Source organism: Pseudopipra pipra, chromosome 2, assembly GCF_036250125.1.
Source record: "Pseudopipra pipra isolate bDixPip1 chromosome 2, bDixPip1.hap1, whole genome shotgun sequence".
Classification (NCBI taxonomy): Eukaryota; Metazoa; Chordata; class Aves; order Passeriformes; family Pipridae; genus Pseudopipra; species Pseudopipra pipra.
Window position 1 is genome coordinate 92,327,522 of NC_087550.1, and position 25,795 is coordinate 92,353,316.

Sequence of the window (25,795 nt, forward strand, 5' to 3'; positions counted from 1 at the left end):
CGGAAAGAGGGGAAATTCAGGCTGGGTAAGGGGAAGAAATTCTTTCCTGTGAGGGTGGTGTGAGGCACTGGAACAGTTTGCCCAGAGAAGTTGTGGATGCCCCATCCCTGGAAGTGTTCAAGGCCAGGATGGAGGAGGCTCTGAGTAACACAGTCTAGCTGAAGGTGCCGCTGCCCATGGCAGGTGAGTTCGAACCAGGTGATCTTTAAGGTCCCTTCCAAACCAAACCATCCCATGATTCTATGTTATTCTAAGTACTGACCCATCAATCAAAACAAGGCTTACTCAGTCCTAGATTGCAATCAACAAATTTTGCAATGTCTAAATCCACAGTTTCCTGCAATGCCTGTGTGAGTCAGAATATCTTGGACTATATCTCCTAGGCTCGGTGGCAGAAGTGCAGCAAAGTACATCCAAAGTATGGATATACCATGCATTTATCAACACAAAGACTCATCTAGAGCTATGGAAACTAGACAAAAGCAGCAAAATGCCTGCAAGTTAATCAGAATACACAGGGTCATTGCAAATCCTACTGCAATTCAGATCCTACTGCATTGTTGGTCCTCAAACAGCTGTCCACAGCACAAAGGAAATATATGATCTGATGTGGAATAATACAAGCAGGTGGCATTGGCTGAGGAAACTGAAATCACAGAATCTTCTGAGTTGGAAGAAACCCACAAGGATCATCAAGTCCAACTCTTCAAGTGAATGGCCCATATGGGGACCGAACCCGCAGCCTTGGTGTTATTAGCACCATGCTCTGACCAACTGAGCTAACATTATTCTTCCTCAAATCTTTTAGGCAGCAGTACCTACGATGGAACTGTTGGAGCCATTGGCAGCAGAAATATCTTGTGGGTTTTCATATCTATTCTGAAAACCTTTAAGGCAACAGCCAGGTCTTCCCACTCCAGGACAAGACTGATCCTTTCAAGGGAGAGATGAAGTTATGGGACAGAGTAAGGGTGTCTCTTTTGGGAGCATACTGATAAGTCACCCAACCTGACAGTCCTTGTACCAAGCAGACAAAGCCAAAAGGCAATGACTTGAAGCAAGAATCAAGAATCTGAGGTCAAGTCAGGCCAAAATTAATAACCAAAGGCCTCATGAGGACAAGGACAATACTCAATTTAACTAGAGCCAGGGTGAATGTCATAATAACCCAGAAAGGCACCAAGCACTATCTAGGAAGCAGAGTCCAGGCAAGAACAGGACTGGAGCAGGACAGGTGCTGTGAGGTGCAGAAGACTAGAGCGAGCAGGAGCTGCCAGTACAAAAGCAGGGATTTGGATAGAACAAGAGCAGATCAAAACATTGAACAGAATAGAAATGAGGAGAGAGAAACTTTCCCTAAAGTCCTGTCTGAAACACACATCAGAAACCACAAGCTCTAACCTAACTGTAGCTGCCTAAAGGACTGGGAGCCAAGCCAAGCCATATCAAGAATTTCTCTAACATCCAAAAATGTTGCTCATGATGTAGGGCACTTTGCATACATTTCTTTCTAGGTAACTTTTAATACAAATAAATGAAGGCTAGCAAAAGCCAGCCCCAAAACCTTTAGCAGATACATGTCAAGGCACAGTGTCATGATATGCTGCCTTTACAGCAATGCCCATTCTCGCTATTCCATCTGTTTCTTCCCATTCCTATCATTCTGCCCCACTGATGACAAGTTACACAGCATTGGCTTGCTCTCTTTGAACCTGAGAATTGATCAGATCTAGAAAATGTTTTAAAATGCTGGTCCGGTTCCCTGATTTCATTCACAACATAACCAAACAAAGATTTGTACTACCACAGCTAAGGAATCAGCACAAGGGTAAGTAGATTCCTACAGGCAAGGAGGAACGCTATAAACCATCACGGCCAACATACCATCAGATCATAACTGGACAGTGCAGGAAGAAATATCAACTTTTATCAATCTTTAAAACTATTTGTCAACGAAAACAGTAGTAACATAGAAAAAAGGAAACAATGCAAGATTTATATCCATGTCTGACAGTAAGGCCTGATTTGCTAGAAGACTCTTTTGCCAACTTCCATGTAGAAATTGCCACAATGTCTTACTAGAAAACTAGATTCACATATGCTGGATTAAAAACAATAATGTTCTAGAGAAAAAGGAGTTTGGCTCTTTGAGAATCTATTGGCGATATCCTTCTGGCTGCTCTGTGTGCAAAAAGAAGCCTTTGGTGTCACTTTATGCATGAGATGGTCCTGGTTACAATCATTCAGGTTACATAAGCACAAATGTAAAAATAACCATCAAAAGATCCTTTAAAGGATGAGACCTGCCTAATAGAGTAGCTGTTGAGACACACTCATTATAAAGGCTTCAAGAGTGTCCAGGAAAAATCCCCAGTTTACCTCAAAGAAGTCACCTGAACCACACACAAACTACCAGGTTCCAAAAGAAAAGAACTGTATGAACTTTTTTGCCAGCCACAATGAAGGAGAGAGACCTGACGGTGGCCAGGAGATGCATATGCTTCCTAAATGATTAATTTTCTCAACACTCTCCTTGGATACTTTTCCACTTAAGACTCATGGCTTATCCCATGTTTTTCAGGAGAACGTGTGTGAAGTACTTTAGAACTAGGAAGTAAAACATTTTTGTTCACCTTACGTTCTCACGTCTAAGAAAATACAGGATTGGTACAGAATTCTACACTTGACGCAGACCCCAATCCCTATGTTTTAACATATGGAAGGGAAACTTGGGTACCTCCAGTTCCCTCTGTGAAGCCATAGCACAATTTCCACTGTCCTTGGGACAGAACCAGACTTCTCTACACTCCTGTATTGGTGCTCATAGGAAAGTAATGGGATCGCCTAGATTTCAACAGTGAGAGTGTGTGCAATTGCTGTTAAAACAGAGACTCCTCCCCGAGCTTTTCTGCACTCAATACCCTTGAATTTTAAAGTGCAGTTGTGTCTAAAAACTGAACTAATGTTCAGTAATGCACAGACATGTGCAAAATAGCCAATACCCTGTATACTACAGTACTATGTATATGGCCTGCATCGATGCAATGAAGTCTCCTTGATCCAGATGGGGATTCATGAGAGTGCTATCAGGAAAGGAATATTTATAAAGTAGAAACTATAAAACTCCCAGTGTTAAGTACATAGTCGTTTGAATTCATATAAAAAATAGCAAATTCTTGAAATTTTAACACCAAAACAAAAATGCTAAAACAAACATACTACACTTAGACAAAATGAACTCTCTACCAGTATTTATGGTCACGTACTGTGGTCTGACATTGACGTTTCTAACATCATATCACTTTCATTCATTTCAATCTCAAATGTTTCTTCCAATGGGCGACTGGTATCTGTACTTTTCCTTTGATTTGATGTCTCTAATGTTACTATGCCACTTTCCTCCAGAGTTTGTCTTTCTATGTCGAATTCTCTGAAATCCCAGGGAGGTGAAATTATGTTCTTTAATGTCTTCACTGTGTGTACATCAAAGTCATAACATCTTAATTTGTCTTTGATCTCTGTTCCTAGGAAAACAGACAAACCATTAGTTTATTCCAAATGAACACTCCCAAAAACATCTCTCAAAGAAACTGTTATCCAGAAACTACTATAATCCTTTGCTTTCAGATCATCAGGGAACTATTGCTGCTTAATGACTGAAGATGAATAGAATTGTTCTGAAAAAATCCAGCAGCCTCCTTTTTGAAAAAAGCATAATAGAAGAAGCACTACTCAGATTCAAAAGTCTGTTATGAGACGTAATTGCCAATTCCCTTCCCAATTCTCCAAGGGGCTTTTTTTCTTGTTTAAGTTACACACAGCTTGGTTTGCATTAATGCGTATCACATGGCTGCATGGTTCTTCCAGATGTGTTAAATAACTACATATGGAGAAAGACAATATTGAGAAGAAACATCTGCTTCAATTGTGCAAAAAATCTGCTGGAAAAGCACTAGAGTACATAGATGGCTTTTACTCTTAAGGCTTCAGCCTTCTTAACGTGCTTGACAGAACATCAACTGTGTTCACTACAGATAAAACACTAAGTTCAATGAAGCAGAAATCTATCACTATAAAGTTGTGGGGGAGAGGGCAGAAAACTTTAATGGAAAATTTAAAACTATGGCAATATAATGTATTACAGTTATGAAGCCCTTTTTTTTGTTACCATATGTAAAGCTGTAATTTTTGGAGTCAGAAGAATTTATCCTGTCTCCACAGAGCCAAGTTTTAACATGGTGAAAATGCCTTGCTCTACAGCAGCATTAGCACTAGTGCTCTGATTTCCTAACTCTGTATCTCTATTTTATTTTTTCCTTATTCCCTTTGGTGTCTAAGCTGCCACAAATCAACATTTTCTATAAAAGAAACCATCAAAACCCTCAATGATAAATTGTTTCCTTTCTTTATGCTGGTAAGAATTTACTGTCATGATGCTCACAAAAAACAGTGGTCATCTGCAATTGCTGTGAAATTCTGCATCATTTAGCCATTAAAAAAACAACAAAAAAATCCAAACAAAGGCATACTCTACTTTGTAAGTTGATGAGGTAGTGGTAGACAGTCTTTCTTGACATAGGAATAACACTCCTCTCAAAAGACTCAATGATTTAGAGTAATATAGGTTAAAGACTTACCAATGTAGGCTTCAGAATCACCAATGTACATTTCTATGCAGTGTCCGAGCATTGTGACTGAAAATGTGTCATCCCTCCTGAGACCAAGGGCCTGTTAAAAAAAAACGGTAAAAAGTATTTAGTATCAAATAAAACAGTAGCAGAAGTCTGCAATAGTTCAGTTTGTTATTCTGTTGTTCCACAGTGCTATCTGAGCATAGTCTTCACTCTAAAAGCAAAACATTGCACAACTCAAATGACACCATCACATGAACTCTCTGAAGTAGCAAGCAAGGAAAGCACTGAAGCAAAACCAGAAAAGGATATAAATACAGACAGAGAAGCATTCAAAAATCATGAGATATAACATATGTTGCTATTTACTTACTGTAAAATTTCTCCTTTAAGGCATGGTTTGGAAGTATTTGAAATTACTTCAGCTGCATGACAAGCTTATGTCCGTGAAATGTAAATTGCAATAATGACAGTCAAAGTTTGCCAAAGAGGCCATTTTTTAACCTAATCAGTAGAAAACTTCAGAAGCTATTTTTTAAAAAAATTAAGATTATAAAATAAACAGTAATTTGGAGGCTGGGAAAAATGCTAGTTCTCTGTTCCAAACCTAAACCAGAAGGAAAGAGGTAAATTAGAGAATCTGTGACCAGCACTTTAATTGAGGGCAGTTACGTACCGTATGAAAATAGTCGATTGCGCTTTCAAAGTTGCCCATTAAGCTGTGTATGTAGCCAATGGCAGAGTAAGTAGAAGCATTCTGAGGAATTAATACTAGAGCCTGGCGATGGTATTCCAGTGCTTCTTCATACTTCCTGTTAGGGTTAAATACAGAAGATTGATTAGTAAGTGGAACACAATTGTGCCAGAACTTAAAAATTATTGCTTTATACTCTGAACGTAACAGAATGTACAAAAGACTCATGGATATTGACAATTTTCTTCCCCAGTGTAATTGAGAAATCATTGTTCTCCTTATGTAGCAAAACAGATGCCTACAGGAGGCCCCATTTGGAGATGATCTTAGCCATTTGATATGGTAAATTGCTTTACATGCTTAATGCTGCTCATTTTAACATTGGTTTAATTTCCGTAGCTTTCATTTGCCTCCCTGGGGGAGCGATGGAGCAATACGAGACTAAATTCTGCATCATTCAAACTGAGAAAAGCTCTCTGGGCAGAAATTTCAGAAGCCTGTGGTGCATACACTGGTACTCTTGTCAATTCTGTTTTGCTACACTCTCTATCAAAAAAGGAGGTTTACACGTACCCATAATTTCTTTCAAATACCAGTCACCTTTTCTTTGAAAATTATCTATTAATTAGACTGATTGTTACATTTGTTATTTTATAAAACAAGGATTAAATGTACACTATGACATTACTCTGAGAAATTAAATTTTCACGTTTGACATCCCAGTTCCACATTGTTAAAAAGAAAGATAGCAGTTGCCTACTCATGACAAATTTTAATAACTATAGTGATAATGAAATTATGTAAACAGCAACACATGAAGTTGTTAGAGGGCATCAAGTAACAATCGAGGCAGAAAAATTATGCAACTGTTTTTTTGCTGCACAACCCTTTCACGATGCAATTTTATTTTCACTCATAGTATTCACATGTCCAATTGACTACCACTGTATTTTAATATGCTGCTTTCAAATTACAACCCCTTAATATTAGTGAGTAGTCATAGATCCAGTAAGTTTTTTCATAATAGCCATATTGTGTATTACAAACTCTATTAAATTAGTTATTACAGAATTTTTAAGTTTTCAAAGCATATGTACAGCTGCCTAAATTCTCAACATGATTTTCTTGAAAGATGGTTTACAAGGATGCAAAAATATATTAGGTTTGATTTCTGAACCTGAACAAATACTACAATGCAAGTTGTACAAAGAGTGATGTAAGAGTTACTAACTTACTGTAGAAATTTAAAAAAAAAGACAAAAGTAATCATAAACAAAACAAGTATTTGAAAAAACCCTGCAATTATACTCATGAACAGACTCCAGAAGCAGTGCCTTTTGTTTGCTCTTGGCACAAGGAGTAACTATTATATGTTCTTATTTTATAATGAAAATGAAGACTAATTGGCAATTCGAGCACAAAGCAATTACTACCAAAGCCAAAGCAGAAGTACAACTTTCATCTACCATAATCACATTCTCATTAGCAGCTTTGAAAAAAAATTACAGTATACACCAACTGGGCGATTAAAACCGTGACACTAAAAAAAGAACAAAAAATATGGCATTGATTGAATAAAAGAAAACACTGGTTAAAGTCAGATTAAGGTAATTAATGAGAAAACATGTCTCTGTGTTAGAACTGTTAAAGCTTGCATAGGTACTTTGCACTTTTGCTGTTCATGGAATGGAAACATAAAATGAAATAGTTTTTTTCTACAAAAACATAAAGTAATATTTCCTTGCTGTGTTAATGTGACTAAACATTTCACTTCAATAAGGAAAAGTAAGTACTAAACCAAGCAATTAATTGGCACAAAACCACCCTTATGTTAATTAAATCAGTGGACATATTCCAATATATGAGGACTGAGAAGACAGCAGACAGCTAAAATTCACACCCATACAAAGATCTAAAAGCCATGATCAAATCTCTATCTAATAAGAATCAATAATTAAGGAAAGGCTTTTAGATTAAGGACTTTAACTTGTGTGTGGCAAACTGGATATAAGGGGCGATTAATGTATTTACATTCACAAGCTGATTCAGAGAATCATCTTCTTATAGGGTACTTCTACACTGTTCTCATGTGGTAGATGATATAAATGAGAGAGAAAGCACATTTTTGCAGCATTACAGAAAAATGCAGCTCCAGTAGCCTCTGCTTACTTGAGTTTTCTGCAGACATGTCCTAAGTTGTTCAATAAAGGCTCCCACTTATCAACTGTCACCTGCAAAATAATGCAGCAATTCAAATAACTGCAGCTTCTCAGACTATAACTGAATTTGTTAGTTACAACAAATAAATGCCTTATTCATTTGTATGTTTGGGGTTAAAAAAACCCCCAAACATACAAATGAATAAGGCATTTTATTTATGACCAAGAAAATTATCAGGAACATTTTAAATTCTTTACAAAACACACATTTAAGCCCCAAACCTTTATTCAATAACTCATTTTTCTATTTTATCCATTCCCCAAAGCCAATTAAAACTTGGGTGCAAACCAAATAGAACTTGTTTTCTACTTAACTAAAAAGAGTCTTAGCTAGGAGCACCGAAGACCCCCTCAAATTAGGTATTTGTAAAACAATCATGAATACTGAAAGTCTTTTTGCCGTCTTCTCCATGGTCTCACTTCATCTGCTCTACATAAATTAGCTCATTTATGAGGAACACAGAAGACAATCTGAGCCAACAAAATCCTTAAAATGCTTTTTACTGAAATTAAAAATAAATTGAGCTTTTGCATTATGAATGTGTGGTTTATAATAATATAATACTATCTTCTGAATCTCTACTTATTTTAGGTGTTTCCCACACTAATTCTAAATATTCATTTGTGTGTTTCCAGATTGCTGGTATTTAGTACTTCTCAATAAACATGAAAAATGCCACATAGAAAAGAATTTATGCATACACATAAATTTAATTCTGGTCTATAAAGCTTAGGCATTTCCACAAACAACATTACAGTTTTAACTAAAACAGAACAAGCCTATTTATATATTGGTGAGCATATAAATTAGTAGCTGCGCAGTTTGTTTTAGTAAATATGTGCCTTGTCCACATGAAGATTTTTAGTTCTTCAGCACTTTCCACTTTATAGCTTACTGTGCTCTAGAGGCAATTTCCTTATATTGATAGGAGATGATTTGTTAACACAGCAGCATGAGGTGGTGTCCTCATTAACTAAATTTAAGCTAAAAATTGAGAAAACCTATCTTAAAATTCACAAGAAGCCTGTCACAAGGTGGTACTGCTTTCATTAAGGCATCTTGAGTTTCTTTAGTACAATATGTTTCTTTACACAAGATGATATCACACAAATAACCATTACTGCCAATAGGTACACATTTATTTGTACTCCAGCGTGAGGAATCAGGGTTGTAATGGTCAACTTTTGATTCACAAAAGCACCTGAACTACATTTCCTAACAAACCTTTTGGTAGTGATTATTTTGGTTAATTTCAGGAAAGTTAGTTAAGCATCTCTGAGCACATTCCTACTCAGTGTCTCTATCCGGGAGAAAGAAAACAAATCCATACCTACAGGATTATGACCCCACAAAAGTGGAAGTCATTCAAGAAATGGCTAATACTTAAGGTAGCAGAAACCATCGTCATATGTGTACCCAGTTCCACCCTCAGTCAAGAGCAATCGTTCTAAGACCCAGGTCTGAGAATAAGACCTGGATTTCACTCCCCAGTCAGTGCTTATTTTTCTTTTAATTTCATACAGAAAAATACTTTTTGTCTTTTCCTGTAGCACTGAAGATGATACATGACAATTCTCCTCTAAAAACCCAACACACCAATTACAAGTAGGTGGTCCAAGTTTTAAAGTCAAATTTATATTGTATTGCTTTTAACTTAAAATAAGAACAACATAAATTGTCACAAGACATTATAGAATTTGCTAGAGTTTTACAGATTTATAATCCCATATGTTAGGAGGAAAAATACCTCATTTCCAATAGCTTTGATTTTTTCCAGTGCATCAAGGAACCACTTTTCTGCAGTCTTCCAGCTAAGAATTGAGAGAGTGGGGAGAAAGAAAATTAAATTAGTGAAGAGTTTTCATTAGCAGTATGAGAAAACTATATTACAGGGAAGAGTTCTTTGATATTATTTCATTGTATGAATGGAATTAGATGTAAAACACAGTCTTTAAACTTGGCTATATTTTGCATTGTGGTCCTAAGTAGTAATAAGACAAAGTTTAAAAAATCAGAATCAAACCAAGTATATTGACTAAACACTTCATAGAACTGTTAGGTTTTTTTTCAGAATATATTTGGAACCTCCTGAGCTGACAAAATGTTTTGCTGTACAAAATTTTATAGCATGTGTGCAGATAGATGCCTTCAGGCATGCAACTACATAATGACTGGCACATGGAAGGTAATATTCATCTCTGCATGCTCCTCAAGCATTAAATTCTGTCTTTGTTCAATTTTATACAAGAAGAACAATCTAGAAAGCAAGGGTTTAGAGTAAACACCATCTAGACTAGAACCAAAAAACACTATAGCTCAAAGTAAGTACTTAAGTACACATACTCACATACTGACACATTACACTTCAGAATAATTCATGTTTAGGATAGTATTTAATCATATTTTGCAAGCTTACTCTCCATTTTGAAATGCTACCACTCCAACTTCATGCATAACAAAAGGATCTTCAGGTGCAATGCTTAAAGCTTGGCTGAAAAACCGTTCAGCTAACTTGGAGTTGTTGGTCAAACCGTATTCCAGTCCAATGTAGAGCATCGGCAAATGACACCTAAAAAACCATAAAACAAACTGCTTGTTTGTTTTTGTGTGGTTACTAGGAATGGAGTTGCAAACTATAAAGAAATGCCAGTTGTGTTTGCATATGTTTATGTACAACCAAGTAAAAGCTGATTTAAATGGACTATTAACCTAAAGGGAAGTTTGAAAGATTTTACATCTCTGTAAGTTATTGACAAGAATTTAAACTCCAATACATGACTATAACATGCTCTGGAATTACATGTATTTTCTCAGTGCTTAAGGTAGTTCTGAAGGTTTTTTCTCTAGTTTCCTTTGTATGTTTAATTTACAAATAGAATATGGAAGAAGCAATAATTAGATTACATCTACCAATAACCACAATCAAATACAACAGTTTTATATGCAATATTACATTAGTCCACGACTCTTTTTACAACCTTCTCCCAGAGCATGAAAGAGCTGTTTAAGATATTACTATACAGCAGTTGATGACCTGGTGTAACAACCATGATTTTCAAATTTCATAGAACTGTCAGGTAGAACATAGATTACCTAAATATAAATCTTGACTTTAGAACTTACAAAATCACAACAGCAATCACAAATAATGCAGCTAAATGCAGATGATTAAATTATTTGGGTTTTTTTTTTGTTGTTGTTGTTCTCTAACAGATAATTATTGCAAATATATTGCTTCTACCTATTGTTTCAAGGGATATAAATCAATATTCTACACTATCTATGGATATGGATATTCCCGAATATGACATTTTTTACATACCCTTTCATGAGCTGTGCAGCTGTGAAATACGCAGCCATTGCTTGGTCGTGCTCACTCTCAACTGCAAAGGAATGCCCGTACGCTATCCATGCAGGGCCATAGGTTCGCTCAAGTGTAGTAGCTTTGCTAAAACACAAGCAAACACATCTGAAATTACATTTCACCTGCTTCAGATGACTGCTTAGATAGCAATGCTGTGTCACACAGTTAGGTATCTGTTAAGAAATCCCCTGTAATGACCAATGGTAAACAAAGTTAATTTTAAAAGTTCAAACTCTTTAGCACTTAGAAGTTCACACACTGTCATGAATTCATGACTGTATTATTTCTACTACTTCATGGACAGCAGAATTATTTGATATTATTAAACATAAACAGTTATATAGTATGTGAATTGAATAAAATACAGAAAACATTAGTAGTGACTCATAATGTATTGCAAAATCCTAGCTATACATTTGAAAATAAGTATATGCTAAAAAAATCTAAGTTTCACAAGCAGGATATGAAAATACCAAATGAACACTTAGGTTGAATTGTGTCTTGAAATTTTGCTATATAATTGTTCTAGCCTTGAAGACGACAAGTATTTGTCACACCACAGGCCATGCATCAGGGAAGTATGTCACTCAAGTCTCAAGCTGAAAACTGCAACCTGAGCATCAAGACTGCACTCTAGAGTCTTTACAGAAAGATGGACTTGACAGGAACATTGGAAAGTTGTATAGATTATTTTCTGAGTCTGAAGGCAAGGCCATTCGTAACTAAACAGCTCATGACAAAAGTGCCCAGTCTTTTCTTAAAAGCTTCTGACATGGAGATCCTACATGCTCCACAAGTAATCTACTCTATTGCTTAACTATCCTTAAACACTTCATTTTTTTTCCTAACATTTAATCTAAATTTTGTTTACCACAGTTAAACTCACTATTTCTCATCACAGCTCCTAGAGAATGGTGTGTTCTCTGTCTCCTGGGACAAAATTTCACATATTCAGACACTTGCATCTTGCCACCCAGGACATACTTGGGTATTCAAGTGCGTCTTTGAGTTTTGTTTCTGAAAACCACTGCATAGCCCACCCTTGTTCCAGCCCTGTTAGCTGTACACTATCATTCTTCTCCCAGGAATTTAAGCTTCTTGTTACTATTTCACTTTTACCAGACCTCTTTTTCTTTTTGCCAGAACTATTCTGAATTCTGATGTTTTGTTTGTGGGTTTTTTTGTTTGGTTTTCTCTTCAACACATCTATAGACCCTTTCTTTCTGGCTAAGGATCCTTATAGATTTAAAGATGGTTTTTATTTCACCACCAAAACCATGTATGTCACTCAGGACAGCTTCTTGAAGAACTTCACACTGATACTTGTGAGGAATTTAAGCAGTTTACTCATAATAATCAGGCATTTAAAAAGTCTAAATAACTAACCCAAAGGCTTTACCTTTATTGTCTATAAAGGTCTTAAGAAGAAAAATGAAAGTCTTACAGGTTGATTTATGCCTTCTCAGTTTAAGCTTACAGCACCAAAACAAATGCCCTACTTCACAGCAAAGTCCTGCTCTCCAGTGCTGATATTCACTACATATACAGGAGACCTACAGGAAAGAGCATTGACCAAACTTAAAAAGTCCACAGTTCCTTGTGCACAGAAAAAACTAGACAGCCAAGTGTCAGAATTTTCTATCTAATTCTTTCCTTTCAGATACGAAACCTGAGGTCGGGAGAATGCCTGAGTGTCCTCAATCTAAGGACTGAGGCCTGATTACCTAGCTGTAGTTAGCTTGGCAGCATGAGTGAATGCAGGGACTACACCTGCCCATAACAGCCAGGTGACTGCCAAAAGAGATGCTGCATTAGTCTCCATCATTTTTAAAGTATCTAGATGGATGAAATCTAAATTGCCATATCAAAAAAAGGGTGGCAACAAAAGGAATATTTTACTAGTAACCAGTTTAATGAGGGTTCTGTTTACGAGCTTGCAAACAATCACAAACATTAAATATTTATTTAGCAAATGAGCAACAGGAAAAAAAACTACCTGAGATATCTTCTAGCATGTTCATTTTTGTGGCCAACCATGAGATAGTAGCATCCTACTGCAAACCATGACACCTACACATTAAAATCAAAATAGAATATTATTAGATATATCACAGTCATTTTAGTGAAACATCAAAAGAGAGAGAGAGATAATAGAGAAGTCGGGAACATTTTCACTGAAATCACAGTCAGCTCTTCAAATTATTTGATGATATATGCTGGCATGTAACTCTTTAACTGGGGCTTGTTCAGCTCTCAAAGAGAGCTAAGTGGAAAGCTGTCTTCAATTATCTAATGATAAGGAATACAGAAGACAGAGCCCGACTCTCACAGGGGTGCAATGACAGGATGGGAAGCAATGAGTAGAAGTTGCAACATGAGAAATTCAGATTGAGTCAAAGAAAACTAATTTTCACTGTGAAGGTGATCAAACCCTGGAAAAGGTTTCTCAGAGACACGTAGATTTTTATTACTGCAGCATATGTTTTAAATTGTTATTCAAAGTTAATAACTCACACTGAATACCTTTTACAGATACTTTGTTTTAAAAAGAGAACATTGGTATAAGAAAATTACAATGCATAGAAAATAAAAGGAGTGAACCATTTTTACAACCTTCATCCAGAAACAGATTTTGAATTCTGTTGCTCAAACTGACTATTACATTACACCTTTTACATGCTTTCACTAAAAAAACTACCAGGCAATGAAGGCTTAGAACAACTTACAGGATTATTTGGGTACAAGTCCACCAGTTTGTGAGAAAGATAGAAAAGCTCTACATAATGGGAAAAAACAAGAAAAGAAAATTAAAACACAGTAAAACATTAAGATGTTTCAAGTCTTTCAGCTTTCCATACCAAATATCCAGAACATCCAACATTAGTAATTCACAAGTAAACAAAAATGTTTTCTGTTCAGTGGTAATGCTTCAAACTGCCTCAAAAGAGATTTGGTTTTGCAATTAACTAAAAAAACCCCAACCAAAACAACCCGTAAGTATTCACGGCACACAAATAAGCAACTATACTTCCCACCCCTTAAGAATTCTGCAACAATTTAGGTCATTAACATACATTAAAATAAATGCCTGTAGTATTACACTTGAATGTACCTTGTCAAGGTAAAACACTATTGAACTTTCTACATCTAAAAGGTATAACATACTGGCTAGATCCATTTCAAAGTAGAGTCCTGTGCATTAATATGCTGAAAATAGGACAAAAGCAAATAAATTATTATATTACTTAGAATAATTCTAAGTGATTACTTTTCTAATAAAAATAATAATTCTACTTATTGGAATAACTTAATACAGATTTTCTGACAATAGCTGCAGTAATCAGATACAGGGTAACAGTTCTATTGCCTATATGGTTTCAAAAGAAATAGCATTATGGTACGTAAAATTTCTATTTCTTCAGAGCACAGTGCTCTTAAACCAAAGAGATTGTCCTAGAGCACTTTGCATCAATTCTCAGCTCCAGAAAAATCAAATTTTAAAACAGACTTAAAAAAATACCAACTTATTTACAAAATGCTTCTTGAGGCAGACTTAGAAGAACAACACCAGCTCGACTTTCAGATGTAGTTAACTGTAAAATAACTGAGAAGCACATTCACTAATCACCAAGAAATGCTAGTACTCCTAATGACCTATTTGCATACATATAATGCACCATCCTCTGAGAGCCTACACTATTGTATTTTCCATTTGGTTTTAAAGACATTCAAGCTTTGATTTGGATGTTTATATGCAGCCTGAAATAAGAAAAAGCTATGCCAGCTGCAAATAAGCTATTATTGTAATTCCAACAAAGGTGTTGCATATTATTAACTTGTTTGAACTAAAGAGGCCTTCACAACAGCGAGGCAAGGAGAGTCTAGAATCTTTTCTAACACCAGATAAGCATGTCCACCCAAGCATACACAACTGCTGAGGAATTCTTTCTGGTTTAAATTAATATAATTTATTTTTCAGCAGAAAAAGTACACCCAGATACTCTACAAAGATCACCTCAAAACAGAAATCAAAACACAGGAATGAGGCAGTGTAGCTCACTGTCCTCCTGGCTATATAGTCCAGTGGTTAAGAGACACTGACACTCCTGATCATAAATGAATAAAGACTCTTTGCACAACTACTTCCCCCCAGTCCTGCTCTCAGCTCTGACATTCCCTTCTTTTCCAGTTACCACTGTTTTCTTGAAACTGCAGGTAGGAAGAAAAATATATGTAACATTTCAAATGGTACATAAGGGGGTTACTTGGCATCTTTAATTCTTTATTAAAATTGAGGCTTTACAGTATTCTGTTGACTCATTAAAATGTTGGGTTTCTTACCATTTGCTTTATTAAGCTCCACAAGTGTCCCTATATGTACAGGTAAACAATTTGCATGGAAGGGATCTTTTTCCATAACTCTAAAAGAAAAAAATTAAAACAAAATCTGCAATGCACATTTCAAAAAATTTAATGTGTTATATGCAAGCTGCTTTTATAGTACGTAATGTTCCAGTTAATTACCACTTTAGGCAAAGAAAACTATTTGTGACTAGGAGGTAACTATTAATGGCGTAATAAAGACTCTCTTCAGACCAGAAAAATAACAATTAATTTAGCTTAACAAAAGAGGAAACCAGAAAATTCTGTCAAGCTGAATCTACAATTAGAAAATCAGAATACAATGCACTTTTATTTGCAGGTCACTTCAAATTTAACTATCAGACAGCAAGCAACAACATTTCTGTTCATCTTTTCCATATATATTGACAGCACTTTCAAGCAATAGTTCTCAACTTCCTGAGCTTAGCACTAGGCAGTATGCCTTAGGAATCAGATTTTGCTCAGTTGTAGAATTTTGTTTCCTGTGGCATTCAGAAACACAACCACATGTTCAGATTTACAGTAGCTGAGAAGCAAACCAGGGTGGTGTTCTGACCCTTCTGACAACTGAGCAGCAGTGTATGCCCAGGCTGTATAACAACTGATACACTTGGCCCATCAAAATTAGAAATAACATGCTAACTTTTAAAATTAATAATATAATATCATTAATAACATCATAACTTTTAATCAGCCAGAGAAATCATACTTCCTAACTAACCAATGGATTAAAACCTGCTCATTACAAACACCAAACAAGAAGTAGGCAGAGAGCAAACAAAACTGAAAGTACCAGAGAAAGGAAGGGATGGTTGAAGGAAAGTGCAGCACAGTGCTGAATAAGTGGAGTTTTGGTTTGGATACTTCTAGTACATATTATAAAAATAATGTGTCTTGCCATACACAAGCTACACATTATAAATACCTGAAACATATATAACATATATTCTGAAATACATATCAAACTGTTATGTATGTCAATCCATTGAACAACAATATTGGCTATAAGTCCAGGCAAAATGATTACACTTCACGATATGAGGAAAAAAACCCTAAAAGTTGCTTTGTATACTTACACTGAAGTAAGCTTGTAACACATTTTGAAATCACAGTTATAATAATGTCTTTCAGCTAAGGATACCACCACGTCTAGGTTTTCTTGAAGACCATCTACTGATTCAGGAATCACTGTTTCACTGGGCTTATTATACTGAAAGAGAAAAGAAACATCGCATGAAACAAAAACCAATCTAAAATCAGATGATCTAAGTATTAATATTTTTAGTGCTAAAAGAATATTTAAGAAGCACTAAAGTTCTTAAAATTTAAATTTTTAAACTGAAAGTCCATAAAACAGGTATTTGGTAAAATGCTTCTTTACAATGTACTTAAAAGCTCATTTAGAACATGAAGGATGTTTGCCAGGGTCAATATCTTAAGTGTAGGCTGTAGAAGTTAATAATGAGCAATACATAGTTGGTTTTCAGTACTCTCACATTATCTTTGGGAATAAAAAAGTCCGGAATGATGTTGCTATATCGGGTATACTGACATTTTGTCTACATTATTAATGCTCTTTTTCTTGGCATAGAAGTTTCTCAAGAAATAAAGCTTAAGAAACATAAATCAGAATTTCAAGTTGTCACCACACCAGAAAACAAGTATACAGAACACTGTTATACTACTCCATGAAGTGATATGTACTGTATTAAAAATTTTAAAATAGCCAAAAATTACAAAGCCCTTATTTATTTCAATGTTCACAATAAATGGGATACAAGAAACTTTACACTCAAAGTCAAGACTTTCAATCAATTCTCCAGCTTTTTAGTCAGTGTGGGGATTTACCTTTTTCAATTTATTCTCAAATAAAAAGTGAAGCAATTCCTGTTCTTCTTCTGTACATTGTCTACTAAGAGGTAGAGATTCAAGAAGTTCTTTTTCTGGAGGAATTAAAAACAATCGAAGGGGTCATATTACAGAATAAACAGCAAGATACAACATTTTAAGAACTTAGAGATGCAAAGAACTTTATGCTGGTCATCCCAACTACAGGGAAGATAACAGCACAGATACACTGAAACAGATAATACTACTAATGATGGAAATTAGGGAGTGAATTCTTAGTTTTTCCTTCTACACTGTTAAATAAATTTTAATGAAGATGAGATAACACACCACTGTTTTCATGTACTCTACATGTCAAATTTTATCACTTAGAATGCTCTGTTAATCAACGCCTGCTATAACTAAGCAAACACCAGTAGGGTTTCATGGATTCAAAGCTATGAAGTTGAGAACACAGGTAAAAACATTGTTTAGGCTGGACAAAGAGCATGAGACCTTCCGGAGCTAACAAACAGGAATGCTGGGTTACTTGGTTTCTTTCAGCTCTTAGCACTGCAAGACTGAAAAAGAAAAGATCAAATCCAAATTTGCACAGATCGTAATTTTCACTCATTTCATACATCTCCTATTATTTGAATTATTATTTTGAAGTCTGCTATTTGTTTTATGGCTTTAATTTTAACCTAGGAAAACGCAGGTAAATTTTACTTGTACTTGAGAAATACTTCTATCCAAACCTTCTTGTGCTGTCAGCATATGGTGTGACGTTAAAAGATCAAATGCTTCAAAGCAGTAAACATCAAGCTTCAAAGCCTCTTTGTAGCTGTAAGTTGCCAGGGCTCTATTATCCAAAGCATCATAGATCTTCCCTCGCAAAAGGCATATAGAGCTCTTGATCTGGTGGAAAAGCAGGACTGGAAGTCAGAGACTGAATCAATGTTTACCATTTGGTTTTGAGCACAAATCAAATGGGCTACCTAGAAAGTAAAAAGCATTTCATGCATGATAGAACCTGGTTTTCTAGTGCTGTTTTTAAATAAAAAAATGTTTCTGCTATCTCAAAAAATTTCAAAAGAATGCTCTGTCAGGTTATCTAACAAACACATGCTTGAAATAAGCAATAGAAGGATAGAATTTATCTTTTCTACTTCTGGCATCCAGCTCTCTGATACTGAGTTGTAAGCTAATAATACTCACAGAGAAACTGTCACTTTTAAAAGCAATTCTTTGTTGACCATTAAACCACATATTTCATGCAAGACATGAAAAAGGCCAAATCTGTGGACTCAACTCTTCTAAGCAGAAACATATATCCTTCCTTTCAATCCAAAACAAAGATGTTCCAGAAATTAAAGCAGTGAAAGATTATTATTAGCACAGTTGTGCTAAAATGTCTAATAACTAACATGTTCTTTCAAAATTCCCTAGATGGGTATTCAGTACAGTCAGAAGGCCACAGAAGTGTCAGCAAAAGAGAAGGTTAGCACATTACCCATCTCTATCACCAGACTAAACAGACAGATCCAACTCTCCCGAGTTCCCGCATCAGAAACAGAGCAGCTGCATCAACAACGAATAAACCTCAGGAAACTTTTAAAGCAGTAACACTGTAACCAGCTCAGAGATCAGTCACTCAGTCTGTAGCGTCTGTGCAAACTAGGGAGAAGTTTGAGCTAATATTTCTTGTGGCAGTACCCATTTCAGTAGTTCTCTCCTTTGGCAAACCAAACCCATTCTCTTCCTAGTGAACTGCATTATCACAAGCATTTCTGAAGGTAAACACTGACAAAGTCAAGTTTTTTGGCTGGATTACTTTTCAGTCAAAAGAGTTTCCCAATTTACTTCAATAATCAGCCAACAAAACACCAGGGCCAGAGTATCGTGAAACAGAGAGCAAGAATAAACAGCCAAAGCTGAGGACTTCTTCCTTTGCTTGTAGTGGTAGTTTAAATATTCCCAATAAATAGATGCACCACAGTCACGTAGTCTAAGCTACTTCTCCTTAAAAACCATTATATCAGCATTATATCAGTCCACATCAACAATTTAACTCACTTTGCTACTTCAGTCTTACAGGGAAAACAATCAGTCGTCTTCACTGCAGTTTCAGCTAATAAATTTCAATTTGTAACTCTGAAACTGAAGACTCTTCACAGACCATTCAGCCTACACGTGGTACCCATCCATTTTAACTGTCTGCCTATGCAGGATTTTATCACTGAGCTTCAAAAACTTCACCTTTATATCACATAGTTTTCACAAGCGTGATCAAAAAATGTTCCACTGAGAATAACACTTGAGTGATTATGAAGTATTTCATTAAAAATAACCAGAGAAGAAAATTTGCTTTGTTATCTCAGAACCTTCAGCCCAATTGAAAGAAATGTTAGCTCACATTATCAAGACTGAAACTGCAGCACAGAGATAAAAGACCGTAAAAAACAATACTAGATAATGAAGTTCCTGCAAAGTGTCTGCAAATAATTTATGGGAAGTTGTCAAAGAGCACTCTTTATTTTTGCAAACCAAGTCACTTCCATACAGGAAGTTAACACATGATCTGTGACTGAAAAAAGAATAATTCAGCATTTTTAAAAATTATGTTATCTGAAAAAGGAAGCTTAAAATGGACTTTCAGATTCAACAGCTGTAAAATCACTTTCTAACTTCATGCATTATTTTTCTCAGTTATAAAAATATCTGTTTAAATACTGTCACTTACAGAGGATTGTGACATCTCCCAGTCTGTGGTAGAATCTTTCAATCCGCTTTCATCCTTCAAGTACTTTTCAAAAAGTCGTTTGTTGATTGGCTCCTCCATATCAAGAATATCCAGGGCCTGCTGATGCTCTTTTGCAGCATACTAACCAAACATGTACATGTAAAAAACAAGGTTGGGGTTTGAATAATCTGTACATAAAGCAACAATAAACACAGTATCATGTTTCAAAGGCACAGATTGTTACAACCAGTTTTAATTTTATCAGCAAGTTTTTCATGCATGCATATGCTTAATTGGCCATATGTCATTTTATAATTGCAGTCAACTGTTTGACTGGTCACTTATAATATGCAAAAAAAATATAAAATGAGCACCTCCAGAAAAATCTATTATTCAGCATTATGCAATCAGAGAAATGGATATGCTCCTAAAAACAGTTAACACAGGCTTTAATAAACTACCATCATCTTATTCTATAAGCTGCACATTATTCTATGTCTACATTTAATCTACCAATTGGTTCAGTTGTCTCTGTGAAAGCACTGCATTTCACTATTTATGTATTCCATTTTATACAGATGCATAAAGCTATTAACTATAGTTATATGACCAGAAATCACATCTCCTCTGGTCAGATTACAACCAACCCATCAAAAATGAAAACATGAAGACATGAGACAAAAAAGGTTCATGTTCTTCCCCCACAAAATATTAGAGGACTATTTCCTGGAAAAAAAGTCAGTTGGATTTCTTCAGAGTAGTACTAGAAAGGATACCACAGTAACCAAAACCACTGCAAGTTAAAGAACGAAATCAACTGTCACAAAAATTAAACCTGTTATTCCAGTGAATACAAACGTCTACATTGCCTTTCAGGTACCTAATCTTCCCAAGATGTGTCTTTCATTTAATTTGGTTTGCTTCCAATAGTGGTTAAAATGTGTACTCACATGACATCTAGCTGCAAGGTAGCGACATGCTTCATATAACTGAAAGAGAAGTTTCATACATAACAGTTACAAAGAGAAAGCACGTTTACTTACACTGCTAGACTCCATTTTGCTCTCTCCTTTTTCACTTCTATGGCCTCTTCACCCCTTTTGCCACCAAAAGTCTTTCCTGACCAACATGACTAAGTCTGTAACATTTTCTCTACTACTAAACTCTCAAAGGACATTTAATTCACTGTTGCCTTCCCCACTCATTATCAGAGTGGAAGGACAATTGAAACAACTACATCTGAATCATAGAATCAGCTGGGTTGGAAGGGACCTCCAAGGTCATCAAGTCCAACCCTTGATCCACTAACGCTGTGGTTGCTAGACCATGGCACTGAGTGCCACCATCCAGTCTTGTCTTAAAAAACTCCAGGGACAGAGAATCCACCACTTCTCTGGGCAGCCCATTCCAATGTCTGATTACCCTCTCTGTAAAGAAATTCTTTCTAATATCTAACCTAAACCTCCCCTGGCACAACTTGAGACCATGCCCTCTTGTCTTGCTGATAGTTGCCTGGGAAAAGAGACTAACTCCCACCTGGCTACAACCTCCTTTCAGGGAGTTGTAGAGAGTGATGAGGTCTCCCCTGAGCCTCCTCTTCTCCAGGCTGAACAGCCCCAGCTCCCTAAGCCTCTCCTCATAGGACTTGTGCTTGAGTCCCTTCACCAGCCTAGTTGCTCTCCTCTGGACCTGCTCCAGGACCTCAGTATCCTTCCTGAAGTTGCACTCCACCTTCCCATACCTACTGCAGTTACATTCTTGGACCCCTTCTCTTTTCTGGGACCCTATCTGGGGACAACACTTTCAATCTGACCAATATAAAGGGGGCCATATAACCTACATCATGCAGGGCCACATAAACTATATCATGCAGGCTTTTCAAATTACTTTTCCCATAAATGTTATCCTCTGATGGAAGGAGTCCCTGTGGTTAGCAGCAGAGGTTTAAAAGAGGGCTAACATCACTAATTCTTTGACTAAAATGACTTACCTTATCCAACTTACGTGATCGAAGGGCATGTGCTGCCCTGTGATACTGAGCTGTTAGGTAAAGACATTGGGCCAGCCAGTAAATATCTTGTGGTTCCTCTAAAATAAAAGAACAAATTATAAACCATTAAATTACAATATATCTTTAAACACTTTCATATAGAATATTCACTTTTGCTTCACTAGAGAAGTACTTTTTCCCTATTCCAGCATTCTAATGAGTTATAAAGTTTTATTTTTATATACAAATACGTATAAACAACTCATCTACTACTGAGAGAATGAAAATGAAAAAATAATCAGATTTTAACTTTGAAGACATCAGATAGTGCACTGGACAAAGAAAACAAAGAATGTCATTCTAGAGGTTTGACATGAAAAGGAGACAGTGATACAATGATACAGATCTAAAAAAGCAGCAGTTACAAGTTATCCTGCCCTTGGACACACGGCAGAAAGAAAAACAACCCAAAATTGTCTTTCTCAAAAAAAAAGATCAGTGGGAATCTATCAACAGTGAAAGCACTAGCCTTCTGCAGCTTGATGTTACAATTCCAGAAGGACAGCTTAGTACCCTCCTACTTCACTGGCAACCAAAGCCTTTGTGGGATCAAGCCCCCAGAATCATTTTACGTGTAACTGGCCCATGGCCATAGACAGAGACTGGCAACCAGCATCATCTCCCTTTGTAAACCTGCAGTCTACTTGTCACCCAGGACAATCATGAGTCCTGCAGGAAACCACCATGGTCTCTTGTATCTTTTGCTTTTTTTCTTTTTGATTCTTAAGGTAGGCAAACCTTAAGGTTTGGCCAAACATTAATTTTAGCACAGAGTTCAAAAGGGAAGGAAGATGAGCTCTGCTCTATTTGGAAAAATACCATTCTAAAGATCACAAAAAAGGACTTACACCAAACTCAAAACTACAAGATTTATACAGTTATTTATTTCAAAACCTTCAAAACAGAACACTATCGGAAAAAAGTTAACAAAAACAAAGATTAAAGCAACCACTTACCATGAGAGAGTGAAGCCACTTTGTCAGCCCAAAACAGGGCACTTTGATACTGCTGCTGTAAAAGCATGACAGAAATAATTAGTATTCTTTTGGTGTTAGCTTTTGACTAGACCAGGTTGCTCAAAGCCCCATGCAACGTGGCCTTGAACACTTTCAGGGATGGGGCATCCACAACTTTTCTTGGCAACCTGTCCCAGTGCCTCACCTCCCTCACAGTAAAGAATTTCTTCCTAACATATCATATAAACCTACGCTCTTTCATTTAGAATCCATTCCCCCTTGCAGTGATCATATAACCATTAAGTTTGGAAAAGACCTCCGAGATCATCAAGTCCAACTGCTGACCGAACTCCACTGTGACAATTAAACGACGTGGCCAAGTGCCACGTCCGCTCAGTTTTCGAACACTCCCAGGGATGGTGACTCCATCACTTTCCCTGAGGAGCCTGTTCCGATGCTTAACCACGGTTTCAGTGAAGCGATTTTTTTTTTTTAATATCCAAACTGAGCTTCCCCTGGTGCAACCTGGGGTCGTCTCCTGCCCAAGGTAAGCCCGGCACAGCTTGCACAACCCAGCAGAGCGAGATCCTGAAAATACGCCTTCGTTTCATAGCTACTCTACAGCCGGCTGTCCTCTTCCCCCTCCTCCTCCTCCTCCACGCGAGGAGGAAAACCCACCAGGAGGCCCCGGCTCCCACTGGAGACCGCACAGGCGGCGCTTCCGGCCCGCCGCACCCCTCTCCCACTGCCACTCCCTCCCCTTCCAGGGAAAACGGGGCATAATTACAAAATTAGCACCCTCTCCGCCGCCGCAGAGCCCGGCACCGCTGCTCGCCCCGCCCCAGTCTCTCTCTTTGCGGGAGCCGCGCCGAGAGCGCCTTTTCCTCGGGGAAAGCCCGCGGGCCCGCCGCCCCTTGCCCGCTGCCCCCGCCGGGCGCTCACCTGGTCGATGTAGTGCCGCACGCGCTTCCTGAGCCGCTCCAGGTTCATCCTCACTCCCGTGCTGTCCCTGGATCGGGATCCCGGAGCCGCCGAGGGACCGCGGGCCGCCCGCCGGTGCAGCGCCCAAACCCGCCCCTCGCCTGCCTTCCCTCCCTCCCGCCCGGAAACAGCGCCCCGAGCGCGGCGTTCCGGGGGAGGGGACATCCCCTCGCGCGGGCCGCTGGCCCCACACCCCAGTAAATAAATTAATTCTGAGACTTTTCTCTGCAGTCCATCCCCTGGCAAATTCATTCTGAGGGACTTCTTCGCAGTTTCGAAGTGAAGAACTGTCTCTGCCAGATTGCCAGCAGGCTTGAGGTGAAAATATTCCCCCAGGACTTAGCAGCGATGGTGGATGGTGTGCCGGGAGGTTTCCTACGAGTCCTGCATCACCCAGTCATGTTTGGTACCACACAGCTTAGGGAATCATTCTCCACTGCTGAAACGTGTCAGCTCTCACTACTGAAAGCCAAGTAACATAAACCATTAAGTTGCCTGATTTGAAGTAATTCAGGTGCCAGGCAATACACCTTGGAGCAGGTGTGCCTGGGACAAGGAGAGCAATCACCTGTGTTTGCTTGGATAAAAAAGGAAGAGCTGTGTCACGGTTACAATGTGGAGAAGGCCACAAAGGCGGCAGGTGGTCAGAAGCAGCCTCCGTTTGAGAGAAATGGATTCATGTGCCCTCTCCTGATCTATTTGCAGTAGCTGTGCTTTGATGGTAAACCTCTTTGATTTTAGTGATTTCCTCCAGTTATTAGTCAGGTCACCTTTTTGCCTCACACTATGTCACTCTTCAGGAGCTGTTGAGTGTGTGTGCTGCAGATGGCAGATACTTGTTTTATGCCTGCAGTAGCACATAGATTTATTTTTCTTTTTTTTCCTCAACTGCATTTGTATGTCTGCTCCTTTTTCATGTTTTGGTAACCAAAGCATTTTGCTTGGAGGAAAGCAAAATCCTTGTTGATCTTTCCATTAGAACACATAGTCAAGAGACTAATCCTTTTGATAGTGGTTTCTTTAGCACCAACAGTCCTATGTAGGGGGCTTTATCATAATTTTCAACTTCCCTAAAGATGCTTTTCGGGTGTACAAATAGTTTCCATGGCAGGATGCAATCAAGCTTTTGTACCTTCAACGCTCTGAAACTTGTGGATTATTATGACTGCTACCAATCCACTCATTGTATTTGTTGGTCTAAAAACTCTTTGAAATTAGTATGGTTAACAGCATATGTATTCATCAGCTTTTGGATCTTTGAGCGAGAACTTGATAACATTTAGAAACTACTGAGTGATGGAACCCATTATTTGGTCATAAGTGGTGCATTTCTGTCAGACTAGGTGTAATAGTAACTCACCAGAGCTCAATGACCTCTGTTCAGTATGAGACAACAGAGCAGAAAACCGCAGTAACTCAAAGAAAACAGGATGAATTTAAAAATCACAGAATCATAGAATGGTTTGGATTGGAAGGGACCTCCAAAGATCATCTAGTTCTAACTTCCTGCCATGGACAGGGACACTTTCCACTAGACCAGGTTGCTCAGAGCCCCATCCAACCTGACCTTGAATATTTCCAGGGATGGAGCTTCCATAACTTCTCTGAGCAACCTGTTCCAGTGCCTCACCACCTTCATAATAAAATATTTCTTCCTTATGTCTAGTCTGAATCTATGCTCTTTTAATTTAAATATCTCAGTAGAGAAACCAAGTTTGGAATATTAGAAATACAGACAAAAAATTAAACAAAATATGAAAATTAGGAGTTGGTGCTAACCACTGAGATTAAGTCTTGGCTGGGGAAATGAAAAAAGATGCACAGGAAGTGTGGGGGTTGGAAGAGAAGAAAACGCTCTTATTGGGGATGGGTGACGGTTAAGAACAGCCATAGTCACAGGGAGCTGCTCTGCAGCACAGAGAGGACTTGTGATCTGTAGGATCTTG

General features: G+C 37.5%; 1 protein-coding gene across 1 annotated transcript; it reads right to left on the bottom strand.

Moving 5' to 3' along the window:
- Positions 1–3,234: 3,234 nt before the first annotated feature.
- CDC16 (cell division cycle 16) lies at positions 3,235–23,962 on the bottom strand. Its single transcript, XM_064646440.1, has 18 exons — positions 23,811–23,962; positions 22,869–22,923; positions 21,853–21,950; positions 20,813–20,851; positions 19,863–20,003; positions 17,878–18,037; positions 17,141–17,235; positions 16,369–16,502; positions 15,251–15,330; positions 13,636–13,685; positions 12,906–12,979; positions 10,868–10,993; positions 9,962–10,114; positions 9,293–9,356; positions 7,495–7,556; positions 5,308–5,443; positions 4,638–4,728; positions 3,235–3,524 (listed from the first exon to the last, which is right to left on the bottom strand). The coding sequence occupies exons 1-18, from the start codon at positions 23,856–23,858 to the stop codon at positions 3,259–3,261; spliced, it is 1,872 nt and encodes a 623-aa protein (XP_064502510.1). The 5' UTR covers positions 23,859–23,962; the 3' UTR covers positions 3,235–3,258.
- Positions 23,963–25,795: the final 1,833 nt, after the last annotated feature.